The sequence below is a fragment of the Mastacembelus armatus genome, chromosome 18, assembly GCF_900324485.2.
Source record: "Mastacembelus armatus chromosome 18, fMasArm1.2, whole genome shotgun sequence".
NCBI classification, from domain to species: Eukaryota; Metazoa; Chordata; class Actinopteri; order Synbranchiformes; family Mastacembelidae; genus Mastacembelus; species Mastacembelus armatus.
Window position 1 is genome coordinate 659,241 of NC_046650.1, and position 19,599 is coordinate 678,839.

The 19,599-nt window shown below is 42.6% G+C and overlaps 1 protein-coding gene across 4 annotated transcripts in view; it reads right to left on the reverse strand.

Annotated features, from left to right (window-relative positions):
• mtm1 (myotubularin 1) overlaps window positions 1-19,599 on the reverse strand; it is an 86,597-nt gene that overhangs the window by 16,015 nt on the left and 50,983 nt on the right. For all 4 annotated transcript variants that reach the window (XR_003296272.1, XM_026317430.1, XM_026317416.1 and 1 more), the window contains 3 exons: window positions 1,749-1,832; window positions 1,378-1,527; window positions 1,011-1,196 (listed from right to left, as the gene is read on the reverse strand). Coding sequence is in view for 3 of the 4 variants with exons in the window: in XM_026317430.1 (XP_026173215.1) it covers window positions 1,011-1,196; window positions 1,378-1,527; window positions 1,749-1,832 (420 nt within the window). In the remaining variant the exon portion in view is untranslated. The remainder of the gene's footprint in view (window positions 1-1,010; window positions 1,197-1,377; window positions 1,528-1,748; window positions 1,833-19,599) is intronic.

Genomic DNA, 19,599 nt, shown 5'->3' on the forward strand with positions numbered 1-19,599 from the left:
TTAGAATCACAACACACGTGAATGTTGAAATTACCGATAATTAAAAAATGGTCAGAAGTGAGAGCAATCTGCCACAAAGTCAGAGAACTCCTGGATAAAAACCTTATTAGGCTTGGGGGGGTCGGTAAACAAGTGCGCAGAGTACAGGACTGTCCAGTTGTATTTCAAACATCTGCAGCTCAAAGCTGATAACAAGTTAATGATGAAATCGGCAGAGGAAACAGGTCCTGAACACAGACGCCAAGCCTCCCCCTCTGCCTGAGGATCGAGGGAAGCTGAAGAAGGAGTAATCAGGAGGAAGAAGCTCTGACAAGGCCGAACACTTAACGGTTTGGATCCATGTTTTGGGTCACGAACATAAAATCCACATGCCAAGATGAAATAAAATCGTTCAACACTAAAGTCTTGTTTAGTGGGGATCTAGCACTGAACAATGTTAGACAAAGAGTAAAATCCTTAACAACTGTTGACTGTGTGTCAACACAGTGTGTGAAGATTGTTTAGGTTTACACCATGTCCTCGACTCCGAGGCTCCTTAGGAAAGTAGTAGTATTTAATATATTTCATGTTTTTTCTACAATATTTTCTCACACACATACATGAAATAGTAGTATTAATTACTTTTAATTATTTTTATTTAACAAATGAATAATTTAAAAAAGTTTCACCAGTGGGCAGGGGGTGGGACAGCACTATTGACCCTCTATTGGCCAGCCGCCACTGCTTAAAAGGGAAACCATTACTTTATCATTTCAGAACTATCAAATGCAATTCTTGTGTATTGACAGTAAACAAAAGCTTCCTCACAAGTTGATATTTCACAGTCACATTACAGTCAGCATCTGCTGACATCTGCTACTTCTTAGTCATTCTTCTCATATGACTGCTAATAACTACTACTACAGATCTGTACTAACAAGTGCTGTAGATAAGATGGAAACGTACTGTACACCTTCCCAGGTCCATCAAATCAACCATTTGAACTTTAAGGTACTTCCTTCTTTTCTGACCTTGTTGGCCACCGCGTTGACATTGGGCCTTGCATCATATATGGTGAGCTTAGTGGTGTCATTTGCCTCCCTGATCATGTCCAGGTAGCGCTCGTCATCCTTGTTCCTTTTACCAGACATGCCAACCAGAGGCTGACTGCAGCGGACAATTACTGCCTGGTTCTCCCTGTGGATCCATGATAGAACCTAAGGCACATGAACAAATTAAACACTTACAGATGCCCGTCTGTACTGCTGGACTCATAGAGTCAGTGTCAGCTAGATTAGCTTTTAATCTTAACTGAAAACCTGACTTTGAAAAGCCTGAATGACTCATGGTGATGTACAGTGAAATGTTCAGTTTTACATAGATCAGTCATGTACTCACTGGTATGCGCCCTCGTGACCTGAAGGCAGCCACTCTTCTGAGGTCCTCCTCTTTACTTTTAAAGGGTACAGCCAGTACAGTGGGATATGTATCACACAGTTCATAATTCTTATTGATAAATGTAATACGCCACTTGATATTTGGTAAACCCTATAAAACACAATAATAATCATGAGTTACTGACTGAAACACTGCAGTACTATTTTTGCAGAATTAATGTTTTCACAGCTGCATGCTTTTTTTTTTTTACTTTTTCTCTTCACACAACACACGTATACTGCAAAATCATTTAGAATAGAAGTGATACATATTAGTATAAAAAAAGCAGCTTTAATAGTAGTCTTAAGTGTGCAATTGTCCTTCTGGCTTACCTGCCGTCTGAACTCCTCCATGGGTCTGTAGACATTCCAGCCGTTCTCCTCATACTTTTCCTGAGTCACATATGCAAACAAAGTCTGGGTGGAGGGGGACAGAAGGAAAGGTTTTTACACACTATAATGCTTGTGCACATGCGCAGACACGCACACACACAGACACCATTTACCTAAAAATTTTTACTGAATTTCTGTTTAACTTTACTGTCCATTACATGATAATGATATCAGTAATGCAGGTTTTACTTATACTGTTCTGTTAACTGTTATAGAGGGAAATATGGTGATTGTTTTGCCTCTTTGCATGTAAGGAACTGCTTAACCTCTAGCTTGTGTAACACCAAATGCCACCACAAGGGGGCACAATCCAGTGTCTTCATGTGCCAGTGCCAAGTCTGGGTAAATGCAGAGGGTTGTGTCAGGAAGGGCGTCCGACGTAAAATCTAAGCCAAATAAAACATGCAAATCACAAATATGACTTCCATACTGGATTGGTCGCGGCCCGGGTTAACAATAACCACCACTGGTGCTCTTGACTTACAGGGTGCCAGTGGAAATTGGACTACTGTTGGTCGAAGAAGGAGAGGAGGAAGGCGTGTTCGTAGACAAAGAAAGAAGAGAAAGGGCAGGAGTGTAGGACTTAGAGCAGGGACTTTGACTTGAGTCTGAAGCTGGAAGTTGAAGGTGTGATGTTGAATGTTGTCAGTGGTTATGCCCCACAGGTAGGATGTGAGTTAATAGAGAAGGAGAAATTCTGGAGGGAGATGGATGAGGTGATTCAGGGTATCCCTAGTGGTGAGAGAGTGGTGATTGGGCAGACTTCAATGGACATGTTGGTGAGGGAAACATAGGTGACGAGGAAGTGATGGGTAAGTTTGGTGTGCAGGACAGGAATGCAGAAGGACAGATGGTGGTAGACCTGCAATTTTCAGGTTACAAGTCCGACTCCCTATCCATTAGGCCACGACTGCCCCCTTAAAAAATAAACAGCTTTGCCTGACCACTAACTGAAAGAAAAAGGTTTTTTGCAAAATCAATCATATTTTCTGAAAACAATATTGGACAATATTTCATAAATTCTGCCAGGGTATGTAAACTTATTAGCACAACTGTATTAGTACAGCAAGGTCTACAGAAGCACCACTTGCAATATAGTGATTTTGTTTATCTCTTTCCTGGCAGAGGTATACATGTGGAAATTGTGTTATTATGCCTAGAGACAGAGGTCAGGAATACCTGCTGCATGGAAACCCATAGGTAGCATAACTACTTACTGTATAACAAAGTATTTACAGTCATTTTATCATCATTACCTTTAGTAAACTTCAACTCATGTTTGCCTCTATTAGGTCACCACAAGGGTCCAGCAGCGTGCACAGCCACTATTATGCATGGTGGACCATTTTGACCTCAAAGCCATATGTTTAAATGTCTTCTCTTCGTAGAATGCATTTGATATGTGTAAAGCTGTCTATTAACCCTTGTGTATTTTGGGAATAGGGCAGGAAGTATTTCCTACAGTAGCAGCAGTTCAAAGTTTTACTCTGCAGAGGTTACTCTCCACTTTCACTGTGACTGTTCGTCATTTGTACCGCAGCACAGCATGTGTTACACTACAATGTCTGTAGGTAGCACTCAGCTTACACTCGCCCATGCACAGTCCAATCCATAATGAATGCATACTAGGAAAGTAAAGAAAAAGCTCCGTTCTCATGGCTTGCTGTAAACTGATTACTGAGTGTGGATCTTGTGTTACTTTACTGTAGTATTTGGGAAATTTTCGCTTGACTTCGCTGACCAACCCTCTTTCCTAAAACATTCCTAACTAAACTGTAAGCATAGATACGCTTGTAAGAAATGTATTTGATTGTTTGATTATATTCCGATATAGAGCACTTTTTGAATAAATGACAGCATTATTAAGAAGACTGACTGATGCCAAAGTAAAGTGCATTACATTAATTAAGCAGGGTGGTGACGAAGGTATGGATTCCTTTTAAAATGCTGCTGTGTGACAAAGTGCTTAACCTTGGCCAGCTGCCTCAGGTGGAAGAAATTGGACTTGACCACCGATCGGATCTGGCTGTCAAGCTTAAGATCAATGTAAATTTTAAATCCTAGAGTTAAGACTTGAGGTTTGGCATATTCTGCCAGAGGTCCCAGGTCTACAGGGATGACCACACTAGTACTACTTGGACCAAGCACCAACACCTCAGTCTCAGCACACTTCTACTGAAAATTTATGAAATTCAGTGTCAGGGAGGATTAATCAAAATCTATTAATTAGCAGATGATATAAGGAGTTTAATCCAAACATATTAAGACACTATAGAAATTTAATCTCCAATAATTTATTTTCTGAAGAGCTTATAATCCTTATATGGTATGAACATGAAAATAAAGTGCAAATGTCAGTATTTTCACATTCATATATGCTGTAAAAATCAAAAGTGCATATAAGTTTTCTTACATGCAAATTCACTCTAACATAAAAAAGTGCCTTAAGCAGTTATTTGTGTTCAAGTACAAGTCTTTTCTTAGTCAACTAAAATGTCCAAAAAACAACACAATGGGTGTATTGTGTATTGTGTATTGTCCTCACTGCTGGACTAAGCAGTGAGGACAATTCAGCAAAACTTGATGTTCGGTCATTTCAGTCCTCTTGGAGAGAAGAATATAGGGTTTTTTTTCCAAAAGGATTGCGCTGTATGCAAGTTATTAGAAAATGTTGTTTGCCATACTTCCAGAGTTAAGCACCATTTTGAGGTAAAACAGACACTGTCTTCCAGTTATGTGAAAAAAAACAAGCCAAGTTTTTACTAGACTTAAAAATAATGCTACTGCAGCAAACTACTGACTAGATTGCAAAACACGGAAAGCCGTTCACTGATGGATAGTATATTAAGGATGCGTTTCTCTCTAGTGCAGGTTTTATTTGATGGGTTACTGAACAAAGAGACTGGTATATCGACACTCAAAGACATCCCCGTGTCAGCCAGAATTGTTCAGAGATGCGTAGAAGAAATGGCAAAATGCATCAATGAGCAGCAAACAGCTGGACTAAAGGATGCAGCGGAGTTTAGTGTTGCGCTGGACGAGAATATGAACTAAAATGACACCAGGCTTGGCAGTCCGGGCAAAATATAGTGATTCAAATGTAAGAGGAACTCTGATGCCTAAAATCAATGACTGACACAACAAAAGGTGACAGCATTGTCAAGGTATTTCTTGAGCATTTCGAGGATGTCCGAACAATTTTTGCAATTACAACAGATGGAGCCCCTGCATAATACATCAAGAAAACCTCTGTGCAAAAATGTCAAATTCAGATCTTAATGGAGTTACGGCTACAGCTGTGAAGATTGTTAATTTCATAGTTAAGCAATCTTCCCTCACACACCAACAGTTCCAGTCCCTTCTCGAAGAAATGGACGTCGCGTACAAAAGACATTCCTCTCCACTCTGTGGTAAGATGTAAGCTGTGGTAAGGTTTTGGAGAGGTTTGTTGACTGCTTAGCCTTCCTGGCTGAAAAAGGTCAAGTCTACACTGAACTCAAAGATGAGTCGTGGGTTTTGAAACTTACGTTTCTCATTGACATCACAGGCCACCTGAACGAGCTAAATCTCTGACTTCAGAATCAGAATCAGAATGAGATTTATTGCCAAGGAATTTGTTTTAGGTACAGGGGGGGTACTCCAGTGCAAACAGACATAAATACAAATGCTACCAAGGGTCAAACAGTAAACATAAATGCTACAGAAATGCTACAAAAAACTAAAAGAAAAATGCACAGATAACCTGAAAAACAGGATGAAAGGGGATCTAATTGGTGTGCAAAGAGCAAAAGGTGCCACTGTCATTGTGCAGGTGGTGGAAGGGAATGGTGGAGAGCTACGAGTTTAAGAGTTGGATGGCCTGAGGGAAGAAGCTTCCTTTGTGCCGGGCTGTCTTGATGTTTGGAGCTCTGAAGCGCCGGCAAGAGGGTAAGAGCTGGAAGAGGTGGTGGCCAAACTGATGTAAGATGTAACAGAGTCCGTGAGTTCATCCAGGTTTGTGGCAGCAGCTTCAAAAACACTCCAGTCAGTGCATTCAAAGCAGGCCTGTAGCTCCTGCTCTGTTTCCCTGGTCCATCTCTTGACAATTCTCACTACAGGATAAGCAGATTTGAGATTTTGCCTGTATGTTGGTATGAGGTGGACCAGACAGTGGTCAGAGAGTCCTAAAGCTGCTCTGGGGACGGCGTGATATGCATCCTTTATTGTGGTGTAGCAGTGATCCAGAATATTGCCCTCTCTGGTGGGGCACTTGATGTGCTGCTTGAATTTGGGCAGTTCGTGGCTCAAGTGTGCTTTATTAAAGTCTCCGTGGATGATAAAAACAGAGTCCGGGTGTTGCTGCTCCGTGTTTGCGATCTCCTCAGCCAGCTGATGCAGCGTGTCGCCCCCGCGCGCTTGCGGGGGAATGTAAACACTGACCAGAACGCACGAGGGAAACTCCCGCAGTGAGTAGAAGGGTTTACAGTTAATGAAAAGCCCTTCCAGGTCAGGACAGCAAATCTTCTTCAACACTGTTACATCTGTACACCACCTCTCATTGATGTAAAACCATGTCCCACCACCGCGTGATTTCCCCGTTGCGTCTGAGTTGCGGTCTGCTCTGATCAGCTGGAATCTGGGCAGATGGCGCGCGCTGTCCGGTATGGCTCCATTAAGCCAGGTCTCCATGAAACACAGAGCAGCAGAGTTCGAAAAGTCCTTGTTTATCCGGATAAGCAGGTGTATTTCGTCCATCTTGTTGGGTAGCGAGCGGAGATTCGCCAGATATATGCTGGGCAGTGCTGTCCTGAGGCCGCGCTGACGAAGTTTTCACCAGCGCACTTTCCGCTTCTCAGAAAGCGCAGCCGCTCCGCCAGCTAAAAGGCTCCACAAAACGTCCGAGTGTGCAAAAATTGGAGGAAAAATATGCTGGGAGTGCTGCCGAATGCTTAGCAGTTCAGCCCGAGTGAAACTTAATAAGTTACAGAGTTTAAGTTACAAGTTTCAAGGTGCAGAACAAACTGTTTTGAACATGTTCGAAACATGGACTGCGTTTGTGGAATGTTGTTAAAGAATCATGGAGTGGAATAACAGCTGAAAGGTGCCACAAGTTGGTTGACTCCATGCCATACAGATGTGATGCAGTTATAAAAAACTGTTGTCATACAACTAAATATTAGTTTAGTGATTCACAGGATTGCTAAATCCTAGAAACAAAATGTTTGTACAAAATAGTTTTGAGTTTGTACAGTCAACGGCAGACACTGCTATTTTTTTGAACACACCCCTTTCAACTAATTGCCCAATTGCACAGCCTTAAGAGCATGCATATCATGAATGCTGGGTCTTGTTTGTTTTCTGAGAATCTACTGCACCTACTGGTAACTTGTTTGCCATGTAGCAATAAAAAATATACTAAAAACCTGGATTATTCTGGTTAGTCACATTGTACTGCTATTATTTTGACCAATACTGTACGGGAGGTGTCCGTGCAGTGCAGAATTGACATGGGTGAAATAACGAAATACATGTCAGAACCCGAATCGGAGTTCATGACATGATTTGGGGACTTTCAGAAATATGGACCAATGTTCCCTTTCTTGATTAAGCCTGAGAGCTTCGATGGACATGAATTTGAAGAATCTCTAATAGGGTGGATGGATACTGGACATGGAAATGCAGTTAATTGAGCTCAAGAGTTCAGCACTCTGGATGACAAAATTTGCAGAACTTTGCAAAGAGTTGGAAACCACAGCAGTGCACAATCAAGGATCTTGCATTTTAACATGATGGACATCACTGCCAGAGAAATTCTGCTGCCTCAAAGAGTTGCCTTGGCTTTGTTGATGGTCTTCGGGTCGACATACCTCTGCGAGTAAATACAACGTGCTTTGCCCCTCTCGCAATCGCTTGAGTGTTGATCACTCCAAAGCATGCGTGCAACTTAAGGTGACACACTACACTCCCAAGATAACGAAGCTTACCAACAGAGGACAGAAATAGATCTCACATTTACTGGTATTTATATGTATATGTTTTATTTTGCATTAGCCACAGAGCCATGTTGGTATTCTGAAAGTATGTGAGAAAGCAGCATTAGAACTCGATTTCAATACTATTTGTGTCCCATACTCTTGCTGCTCTGCTTAACCCTCTGGGGTCGACGCACGCGCCGGCGCGTTTTGACGCATCTTTTTCTGATAAGGCCGGAACAAACTTAAATTACTCCGTCAATTCTGATCGTACAGATAAAAGAAGCATATCATTCAAATCTGTAAAGGGTCTAGTTTTAGTGGTATACCATCATAATAACAACAAAACGTTGTGCTTTTTTTAAATAAAGAAAGCCGACAGGGTGCGCTCTCGGACTTTTCTGTCTCAGCCATTTCTCTTCACAGCCGCGTAAATAAAACAACCAGAATCTCAGCGAATACTTGGCTCATAAAAATAAGAATTATATGGCTAGAAAGCTTGAAATGTTTTCTTTTGAGTGAAACAATTCAAGTCAAAAACAAATCATCACTTTTTATTTAATCCGTATGAACGTAAGGAGAAGTCCGTTTTTTCCTGTCTCACCTCATTACAGGTAATGCGGTCCCGCCTTGTACACTGTCCACTGTTCACATGTAAATAATCTCAGGTGAACCAGGTAAATATGTGCACGCCCCCGAGAAATGACACAAAATATCAAACTTCATCATAGAATTTACTCACTTTTTCGGCGCGTTTGGATGAGGGCGCGTTACGCACGTGAAGCGGCGCTCCTTACATTCCTCACAGAGACAAATAGTTTAGCTTGTCCTCAGAGTAAAAACACTGATTTTTAACTCAAATGAGGATCGTTTGGCTCCTCATTGTGTTGTATTGTGCTGCACTAATCTGTCCCATCTACATTGACTGAAAGGCTCATTATGCGCGGCTTTGTCTGGACGTTCAGTGCATCTTTTGTGGTCTCAGGTAAATCACATGACTATTCATCCTCAGACACACCCTCTTGCATATGGCCTTTCTGGACAAAAAGTGTCTTAGAAAATTTAAATCAGTGTATTGTTTACTGTGAATGTGTGAACAAGATGACATTCACAGCACTCTGAAGTAAACACTTTAGCCTACAACATGCAGGTCTCCAAAGTCTGTTTGTGTTTGTGTTTTATGGTCTTATTTCAGTGAGTAAAAAATTGTAGTTTGTCACTAGCCATGCATAAACACTTTTTTCTCAAAAACACAATACTGTATAAACTTGCTGCTCACATATTATTGTAGCCAATTTTGTGCTGATTACAGTGTTATTAGACTTTAGACATTAATATGTTTAAAAAACACTGAAAAAAGCACAAATGTCAGGACATGTCCAAATTTGTCCAGGCCCCAAAAACCCCCTCAGACCGCAGAGGGTTAAGGGTAGGTAATTTTTTTTTTTTTTTTTTTTTTTTTTTGGTATATGTAAAAGTTTCAATTATTAAAAATTTTGGTGTGCGCTTGCGTATAGCTCCCCAGCTCAGCCGCCTGGTGTTGGAGTTTTCTCTGTTGAATGAAAAGGGCGCTTCCCTACGCCTTGGGGTCAAGGTCAGGATTCTCACCATTGTTTCGGCCTATGGGCTGAACAGCAGTGCAGAGTACCTTCAGCCGTATGTCTTGGACACTCGGGTGAAGAGAAGAGCAGAGCTGTCAACTGATCACCACCTGGTGGTGAGTTGGATCTGCTGGTGGAGGAGGAAGCGGTACAGACTCGGCAGACCTAAACGTATTGGTGAGTGTCTGCTGGGAATGCTTAGCCGAACCCTCTGTCAGAAAGGTCATCAACTCCCACCTCCGAGAGAGCTTCAACCAGATACCAAGGGAGGTTGCCGTCAAGCTGAAGAAGGAGTCCTACTGAGCCTGGCTGGCTTGTGGAACCTCCTGAGGCAGCTGACGGGTACCGGCAGGCCAAGAATTCTGTGGCCTGGGTGGAGGCAAAAACTTGGGTATGGGAGGAGTTTGTTGAGGTCATGGAGGAGGGCTATCAGTCGGCCCCGGGGAAATTCTGGCAAACCATCCAGCACCTCAGGAGGGGGAAGCAGTGCTCTGCCAACAGTTTATAACACTAGTGGTCAGGACCACGACTGGGGACATTCGGACGGTGGAAGGAATACTTCAAGGATCTCCTCAATGCCAACGATGCACCTTCCATTGAGGAAGCAGAGACTGGGAGGTCGGCGGCTGAGCCGTCCATTACCCAAGCTGAAGTCACTGCGGTAGTTCAGCAGCTCCTCGGTGGCAAGGCACCGGGGGTGAATGAGATCTGCCCTGAGTATCTCAAGTCTCTGGATGTTGTTGGGCTGTCATGGGTGACACGCCTCTGCAACATCGCGTGGCGACTGGGGACAGTACCCCTTGATTGGCAGACCGGGTCTTTTTTGGGGACCGGAGGGTGTGTTCCAACTATAGAGGGACCACACTCATCAGCCCCCCTGGGAAGGTCTATGCCATGGTACTGGAGAGAAGAATCCGGCCCATGGTAGAACCTCGGATCCAGGAGGAGTCATGCGGGAATCGTTCTGGTCCTGTCCTGACATTTATTCTTTTCTCAGTGTCTTTTAAACATATTAATGTCTAAAGTCTGACAACACTGTAATCAGCATAAAATGAGCTACAATAATATGTGAGCAGCAAGCTTATACATGATTATGTTTTTGAGAAAAAACTGTTTATGCATGGTTAGTGCAAAACTACAATTTTTTACTCACTGAAATAAGACCATAAAACACAAACAGAACATTGGTTCACAAGACCTTGGAGACCTGCATGTTGTAGGCTAAAGTTTTTTCCTCACAGTGTTGTGAAAGTCATCTTGTTCACACATTCACAGTAAACAAACAATACACTGATTTAAATTTTCTAAGACACTTTTTGTCCAGAAAGGCCATATGCAAGAGGGTGTGGCTCAGGATGAATAGTCATGTGATTTACCTGAGAACACAAAAGACGCACTCAATGACCAAACAAAGACGTGCATAATGACCCTTTCAGTCAATGTAGATGGGAGGGGATTAGTGCAGCACAAAACAAAATGAGGAGCCAAACATTCGTCATTTGAGTTAAAAATCAGTGTTTTTACTCTGAGGACAAACTAAATTATTTGCCTCTGTGCGGAATATAAGAAGCGCTTCTTCACGTCCGTGACACACCATCATCCAAGCGCGCAGAAAAAGTGAGTAAATTCTATGATGAAGTTTGACATTTTATGTCATTTCTCGGGGGTGTGCACATATTTACCTGGTTCACCTGAGATTATTTACATATGAACAGTGAACAGAGTACAAGGCGGGATCGCATTACCTGTTATGAGGTGAGACAGGAGAAAACGTACTTCTCCTTATGTTCATACGGATTAAATCAAAAGTGATGATTTGTTTTCGACTTGAATTGTTTCACTTAAAAGAAAACATTTCAAGCTTTCTAGCCATATAATTCTTATTTTTATGAGCCAAGTATTCGCTGAGATTCTGGTTGTTTTATTTACGCGGTTTTATTTATGACAGAGACAGAAAAGACCGAGACACTGTCGGCTTTCTTTATTTAAAAAAAGCACAACGTTTTGTTGTTATTATGATGGTATACAACTAAAACTAGACCCTTTACAGATTTGAATCATATATTTCTTTTATCTGTACGATCAGAATTGATGGAGTAATTTAAGTTTGTTTCAGCATTATCAGTAGAAGATGTGTCAAAACGCGCCGGCGTGTTCGTCGACCCCAGAGGGTTAAGGACTATCCAGTCTCTGTACAACTGGTGCAAGAGCTTGGTTTGCATTGCTGACAATAAGTCAGACCTGTTCCCAGTGCATGTTGAACTCTGGCATGGCTGCCCTTTGTCACCGGTTCTGTTCATTATTTTTATGGACAGAATTTCTAGGCACAGACGGGCCAGAGTGAATCCAGTGTGTCTCGTCCCAAGGCTCTGTCCTCATATAGCTGAATTAGCTTCGTAAGCTAGCGATCTGAAGCGAGATGTTGCTGGTGTCGTCAACAGCTAATGGCTTTAAGTTGAGCTTGCTCCAGTGTGGTGCATGCAGATAGTGGCAGATTGGAAGCACTTGGCTTACGGCACTTTTTCATGTTTATAGTTAATATGAATGTAAGAATAATCCATACGTGCACTTTTGTATTATGTTGTTCAGTGTTCAACATCCATCCATCCATCTTCTTCCGCTTATCCGGGGCCAGGTCCGGGGCTGCAGCAGCCTAAGCAGGAATGTCCAGACTTCCTTGTCCTTGGACACTTCATCCAGCTCTTCTGGGTGGACATCGAGGCATTACCAGGGCAGCCGAGTGACAGTCAATCCAGCGTGTCCTGGGTGGAGCAACCATCAGTCACCTCCTGTACATGGATGACATCGAGCTGTATGCCAGGAGTGACTGAGTCAGCTAAATGGGATGAACAAGCTATCAACACCTACGCCCTGCCGGTCCATCAGATACCCCGCTGGCATAATAAGCTGGCTGAAAGAGGAGATGGAGGGTTTCATCCCAAATCCAGCATCCTGAGACTGTACACTAAGCAGAAAGAAGGAGACTGAGGACTGTTGAGCCTCAGTTCCACCATCCGAGATGAAGCAGCAAAAATCCATGAGTGCATCAGGAAGATGGCCCAGAGTGACGGAGTGCTTAGTGAATATCTCGGGTAGCAGAAGCCCAAGGAGAGGGGGGAGCAGGAACCATCATGGCAGAACAAACCCCTGCACGGTACATATCACCAACAGATAGAATAAGTGGCTGATATTGAAAAGTCCTACCAGTGGCTGAAAAAAGCTGGACTGAAAGACAGCATGGAGGTACTAATCATAACAGCAGAAGAACAGGCCCTGAGCAAAAGATTGATAGAGGTGGTAATTAACAGCCTTGGGACTGTGACCGCCAAACTGGGAGAGTGGCTCCAAAACATCTCAGGAATGGCATCAGAGCTCTCAGTCCACAAGAGTGCAGTGCTAGGAATAACTAAAATACTGCCAAGAACCCTCAAATTCCCAGACCTCTGGTAGAGGACCTGAGATTCAGGAAGACACACACACACCACCCATCCCACAGGGGTGAGAAGGGAATTTTTTTTAATATGTATTATATATACGTAAACTTTCCAAGACTACCAAATCTGGAAAACCAGCACTTTGAACTGGACTATATATCTCAATGGTGGTAGCTAAAGATGTAAAGAATAAACAACTAGTGCGGGGTCAATAGGTTTCTGTTTAGGTCTCTGTTTTCTCTGATTTGTGGAGAAAACAGCATAATAAATCAGTCCAAATTCCATTTTAATTTTCACACCCCTCACCTGACATTCAAAACAAAACAACAAAAAAGAAGCATTCAGAGGTCTTAATTTGGTGAGAGATTTTCTCTTTTTAGGAGGTGGATATTAAGGTGGGTTGTGTTTATCTTTCTTTTTTTTTTTTTTGGCAGAATTTAGCTTTCTGTGTCAATGCCATTATATAATCTTAGACGCGTGTTTGGGGTCATTGTCCTGTTGGGAACATATGCATCTGTCGTTCAGAGATGGTTACATCGGTGTTGCCTTTATACTTTAGTGAACGTTAACATTGTCTTTGACAGGACACTCAATCAAAAGTACTCCTTACACCTCCCAATGGAAAGCTGGATAAACCAATCTCCCTGCAGCACGAACAGTTCCACGTGTAGTTGAGATTTGGGAGGTGTGCACATCAGACCATCTGCAAGCATCCTGTGTTTACCCACAAACCCTTTATAAACCCTTCACTGCCTAGGTATGTGAATGGGAGTAATTTCTTCCTCTGCCAGATACAGGCATCATCATCAGCCATCATCTGCCAACCTGTGAGGGGAACCACATGAACATAACATAATACTTGCCTGTTTTGTCCTGCACAATTTTGCTACCTGATGGACTGTCTCTCTCTGTGTTTATATGTATGATGCGCATGTGCATGCACTTGTAAAAACCCAGTTCATCCAATTACTGTCATTGAGTGGAAGACACAATATCCCCGAGACATAAGGATAGTGATTTCCGGGTAAGTGAATCGCTTCCTATTGCAAGCGTGTCGTGCTATGTGTGTTGTATAGTTCGTCTACAGATTAGCAACAGACTAGCTATAGTCTAACACACCTAAAAACTAACTAAATTCTCTAAACAGTTCATTAACTGCTACATTCCGGTACTAGTCAAGCACCTTTCTACTTTGACCGGTATTTATTGCTATTCCCTGACTTAGCGCTCGTTAGCCTACCAGTTAGCTTAGCTAGCCAGTAACATGGCTTCTCCCTCTCTCTCGCTTTCCTGCTCAGTGTGCCACATGTTTAGTTATTCCTCTGTCTCATTTAGTGATAATGATACCTGTAATAAGTGTAAGGTTCTGCTAGCTTTGGAGGGGAGGATCACTGATTTGGAAGCGTAGCTCTGCACCTCAATTCAATTCAATTCAATTCAATTCAATTCAATTTTATTTGTATAGCGCCAAATCACAATACAAATCATCTCAACGCACTTTACAAAAACTAAAACTAAAAACCCAACAATTCCCTTATGAGCAAGCACTTGGCGACAGTGGAGAGGAAAAACTCCCTTTAACTGGCAGGCTAAAGGGAGGCAGTCTGGCCATATACAGTGGGTATGGAAAGTATTCAGACCCCTTTAAATTTTTCACTCTTTGTGTCATTGCAGCCATTTGCCAAAATCAAAAAAGTTCATTTTATTTCTCATTAATGTACACTCAGCACCCCATCTTGACAGAAAAAAACAGAAATGTAGAAATTTTTGCAAATTTATTAAAAAAGAAAAACTGAAATATCACATGGTCATAAGTATTCAGACCCTGTGCTCAGTATTGAGTAGAAGCACCCTTTTGAGCTAGTACAGCCATGAGTCTTCTTGGGAATGATGCAACAAGTTTTTTACACCTGGATTTGGGCATCCTCTGCCATTCTTCCTTGCAGATCCTCTCCAGTTCTGTCAGGTTGGATGGTGAACGTTGGTGGACAGCCATTTTCAGGTCTCTCCAGAGATGCTCAATTGGGTTTAGGTCAGGGCTCTGGCGGGGCCAGTCAAGAACAGTCACAGAGTTGTTCCGAAGCCACTCCTTTGTTATTTTAGCTGTGTGCTTAGGGTCATTGTCCTGTTGAAAGGTGAATCTTCGGCCCAGTCTGAGGTCCTGAGCACTCTGGAAGAGGTTTTCTTCCAGGATATCTCTGTACTTAGCCGCATTCATCTTTCCTTCAATTGCAACCAGTCGTCCTGTCCCTGCAGCTGAAAAACACCCCCACAACATGATGCTCCTATCACCATGTTTCACTGTAGGGATTGTATTGGGCAGGTGATGAGCAGTGCCTGGTTTTCTCCACACATACTGCTTAGAATTAATGCCAAAAAGTTCAATCTTGATCTCATCAGACCAGAGAATCTTATTTCTCATGGTCTGGGAGTCCTTCATGTGTTTTTTGGCAAACTCTATGTGGGCTTTCATGTGTCTTGCACTGAGGAGAGGCTTCCGTCGGGCCACTCTGCCATAAAGCCCCGACCGGTGGAGGGCTGCAGTGATAGTTGACTTTGTGGAACTTTCTCCCATCTCCCTACTGCATCTCTGGAGCTCAGCCACAGTGATCTTTGGGTTCTTCTTTACCTCTCTCACCAAGGCTCTTCTCCCACGATTGCTCAGTTTGGCTGGACGGCCAGGTCTAGGAAGAATTCTGGTCGTCCCAAACTTTTTCCATTTCAGGATTATGGAGGCCACTGTGCTCTTAGGAACCTTGAGTGCTGCAGAAATTCTTTTGTAACCTTGGCCAGATCTGTGCCTTGCCACAGTTCTGTCTCTGAGCTCCTTGGGCAGTTCCTTCGACCTCATGATTCTCATTTGCTCTGACATGCACTGTGAGCTGTAAGGTCTAATATAGACAGGTGTGTGCCTTTCCTAATCAAGTCCAATCAGTTTAATTAAACACAGCTGGACTCCAATGAAGGAGCAGAACCATCTCAAGGAGGATCAGAAGAAATGGACAGCATGTGAGTTAAATAAGAGTGTCACTGCAAAGGGTCTGAATACTTATGACCATGTGATATTTCAGTTTTTCTTTTTTAATAAATGTGCAAAAATTTCTACATTTCTGTTTTTTTCTGTCAAGATGGGGCGCTGAGTGTACATTAATGAGAAAAAAAATGAACTTTTTTGATTTTGGCAAATGGCTGTAACGACACAAAAAGTGAAAAATTTAAAGAGGTCTGAATACTTTCCGTACCCACTGTATATCAACAAATCATGTGGTTGCAATCTGCTGCTCACCACAAGTAGAGCTATTGACTTTGAAATGTCAACCATTCATATCATACCACAGGAGCTGACCACAGTTGCTTTAATACTAGTCACTTGCTGTGTAGTTCATGTCTGCTATAAGTCAACGAGTCAAAGTGAACACTTGAGCTGTGCGTGTATAGTAACTTCACTACAGACATTCAATTCAATTCAATTTTATTTATATAGTGCCAAATCACAATAAGGTTCTGCTAGCTTTGGAGGGGAGGATCACTGATTTGGAAGCGTAGCTCTGCACCTCAATTCAATTCAATTCAATTCAATTCAATTTTATTTGTATAGCGCCAAATCACAATACAAATCATCTCAAGGCACTTTACAAAAACAAAACAAAAAAACCCAACAAATACCTTATGAGCAAGCACTTGGCGACAGTGGAGAGGAAAAAATCTCCTTAATGGAAGAAAAAACCTCCACCAGAACCGGGTTCAGTTTGGGCGGCCATCTGCCTCGACCGGTTGGGGTGAGTGGATAGAACAGAGAGAAAAGAACACCAACAATAAACAACAAATAGACACTGCAGGTTGGGGGGACCAGTAACTGCACATCAGCGATATACAGCTCCAGGACCAGGGACGCCTGCAGAAGGTACAGAGAGAACAGAGAGAGAGGGAGAGAGCACAAACTAGGGGAGAGAGAGAGCACAAGGTTAGTGACATTCAATGGTGGAATATACATGAGGTGGGAGGAGAGGAAGAGAGGGGAGGGGAGGGGAAGGGGGTTAGGGGAACTCAGTGCACCGATGGTCCTCGGGCAGTCTAGGCCTATAGCAGCATAACTAACTAAGGGATGGTTCAGGGTTGCCTGAAGCCAGCCCTAACTATATGCTTTGTCAAAGAGGAAGGTTTTAAGTCCAGCCTTAAAAGTACAGAGAGTGTCTGCCTCCTGAACCCAGGCTGGGAGCTGGTTCCATAGGAGAGGAGCTTGATAACTAAAGGCTCTGCCTCCCAGTCTGCTTTTGGAAACTCTGGGAACCACAAGTAGACCTGCACTCTGAGAGCGAAGTGCTCTATTGGGATAATATGGTACTATGAGGTCTTTAAGGTATGAAGGAGCTTGATTATGAAGGGATTTGTATGTGAGAAGAAGGATTTTAAATTCTATTCTATATTTTACAGGGAGCCAATGAAGAGAAGCCAATATAGGAGAAATATGATCTCTCTTGCTAGTTCCTGTCAGGACTCTGGCTGTGGCATTCTGGATTAATTGGAGGCTTTTTATGGAGATATTGGGACATCCAAATAGTAATGAGTTAAAGTAATCTAGCCTTGAGGTAACAAATGCATGGACTAGTTTTTCTGCATCATTTTGAGACAGGATGTTCCTAATTTTGGCAATGTTGCGCAGGTGAAAGAATGCAGTTCTAGAGATTTGTTTTATGTGTAAGTTAAAGGACATGTCCTGGTCAAAAATAACTCCAAGGTTTTTTACAGTAGTGCTGCAGGCCAGGGTTATGCCATCTAGAGTAGCTATAATTTTAGAAACATTATTTCTGAGATTTTTTTCCCCAAATATAATGACTTCTGTTTTCTCTGAGTTTAAAAGTAAAAGGTTACTGGTCATCTAGGCCTTTATGTCAGTTAGACAGGCTTGAAGTCTGGTTAACTGGTTTGTGTTAACAGGTTTAATAGATAGATATAACTGAGTGTCATCTGCATAGCAGTGGTAATTAATAGAGTGCTTCCTAATGATATATCCTAAAGGAAGCATGTACAGGGTGAACAGAATCGGTCCTACCACAGAGTCTTGTGGAACTCCATAACTAACTTTTGTTTGTATGGAAGGTTCATCATGGACATGAACAAACTGGAATCTGTCTTATAAATAGAATTGGAACCATTTTAACGCTGTTCCTCTGATACCAGTCACATGCTCCAGTCTGTAATAAGATGTTGTGGTCAATGGTGTCGAATGCAGCACTAAGGTCTAGGGGGACAAGTATAGAAACACGTCCATTATCTGAGGCTAAGAGAAGATTGTTGGTAACTTTTAACAGTGCTGTTTCTGTACTATGATGTGCTCTAAATCCTGATTGAAAATCTTCAAATAGTTCATTCCTGTGTAAGTGGTCTGATAGCTGTTTAGCAACAGCTTTTTCTAGGATTTTAGAAATAAATGGCAGGTTGGATATTGGTCTACAATTAGCCAAGACTCCTGGATCCTAGGCTTTAAGACGACACCTTTGAACAAAAGCCAGCTAGCCTAGCCCCGTTAGCTGGTGTGGAGCCACTGAGCTCAGGGCCTGTTAGCGGTCCAAGGGCAGCTCCGGAGCAGCCCGGAGAATTAGCCTGGGTGACGGTCCGACGGAAACCTACTCCTAAGCAGAAGCAGCTCATCACCTGCCTGTTCACGTTTCTAATAGATTTTCCCCGCTCAGCGACACACCCGCTGAGAAACCGACTCTGATAATTGGCGATTCCATAGTCAGAAACGTGAAGCTAGAGACACCAGCGACCATAGTCAAATGTATTCCTGGGGCCAGAGCGGGCGACATCGAGTCAAATCTGAAGCTGCTGGCTAAGGCTAATTGTAAATATGGAAAAATTGTTATTCACGTCGGCAGCAATGACACCCGATTATGCCAATCGGAGGTCACTAAAATTAATGCTGAGTCGGTGTGTAACTTTTCTGAATTAATGTTGGACTTTCTCTGGACCCCTCCCCAATCTGACCAGCGATGACATGTTTAGCTGCATGTCGTCGTTCCGTCGCTGGCTGTCTAGGTGGTGTCCAGCAAACGATGTGGGCTTTATAGACAATTGGGCCACTTTCTGGAGAAAACCCAGTCTGGTAGCGAGTGACGGCATCCATCCCACTTTGAACGGTGCAGCTCTCATCTAAAGGTCATCAGATCTCTCTAGAAATCTGGCCGAGTTTATTAGCAAACCTAAAGCTTGACAATCCAGAATAGGGACCAGGACGCAGAGACTCGCCTCTCTGCAGTTTCCTTAAAGCCATCGCCCCCCTCATACCACATAGAGATTGTGTCTGGCCCTCGAACATATAAATCAAATAAATCAGAAGTTAACAGAATAGGAGTTATTCATAAAAACCTAATAAAAATTAAGACCACTCCTCTTACTGAACAGAAAAACAGAACAGTCAGATGTGGATTATTAAATATTAGGTCTCTTTCATCTAAATCTCTGTTAGTAAATGATTTGATAACTGATCACCAAATTGACTTACCCTGTCTTACTGAAACCTGGCTACAGCAGGATGAATATGTGAGTCTGAATGAATCAACCCCCCTCAGTCATAAAAATTATCATGTTCCTCGAAGCACAGGTAGAGGTGGAGGAGAAGCTGCAATCTTCCACTCAAACTTATTATTAAACTTTCATTCTCAGAACAGTTATAACTCATTTGAGAGCCTCACTCTTAGTCTCTCACATCCAAACTGGAAAACACAAAAACCAGTTCTACTTGTCATTGTGTACCGTCCACCTGTCCCTTACTCAGAGTTTTTAACTGAATTTCCAGACTTCA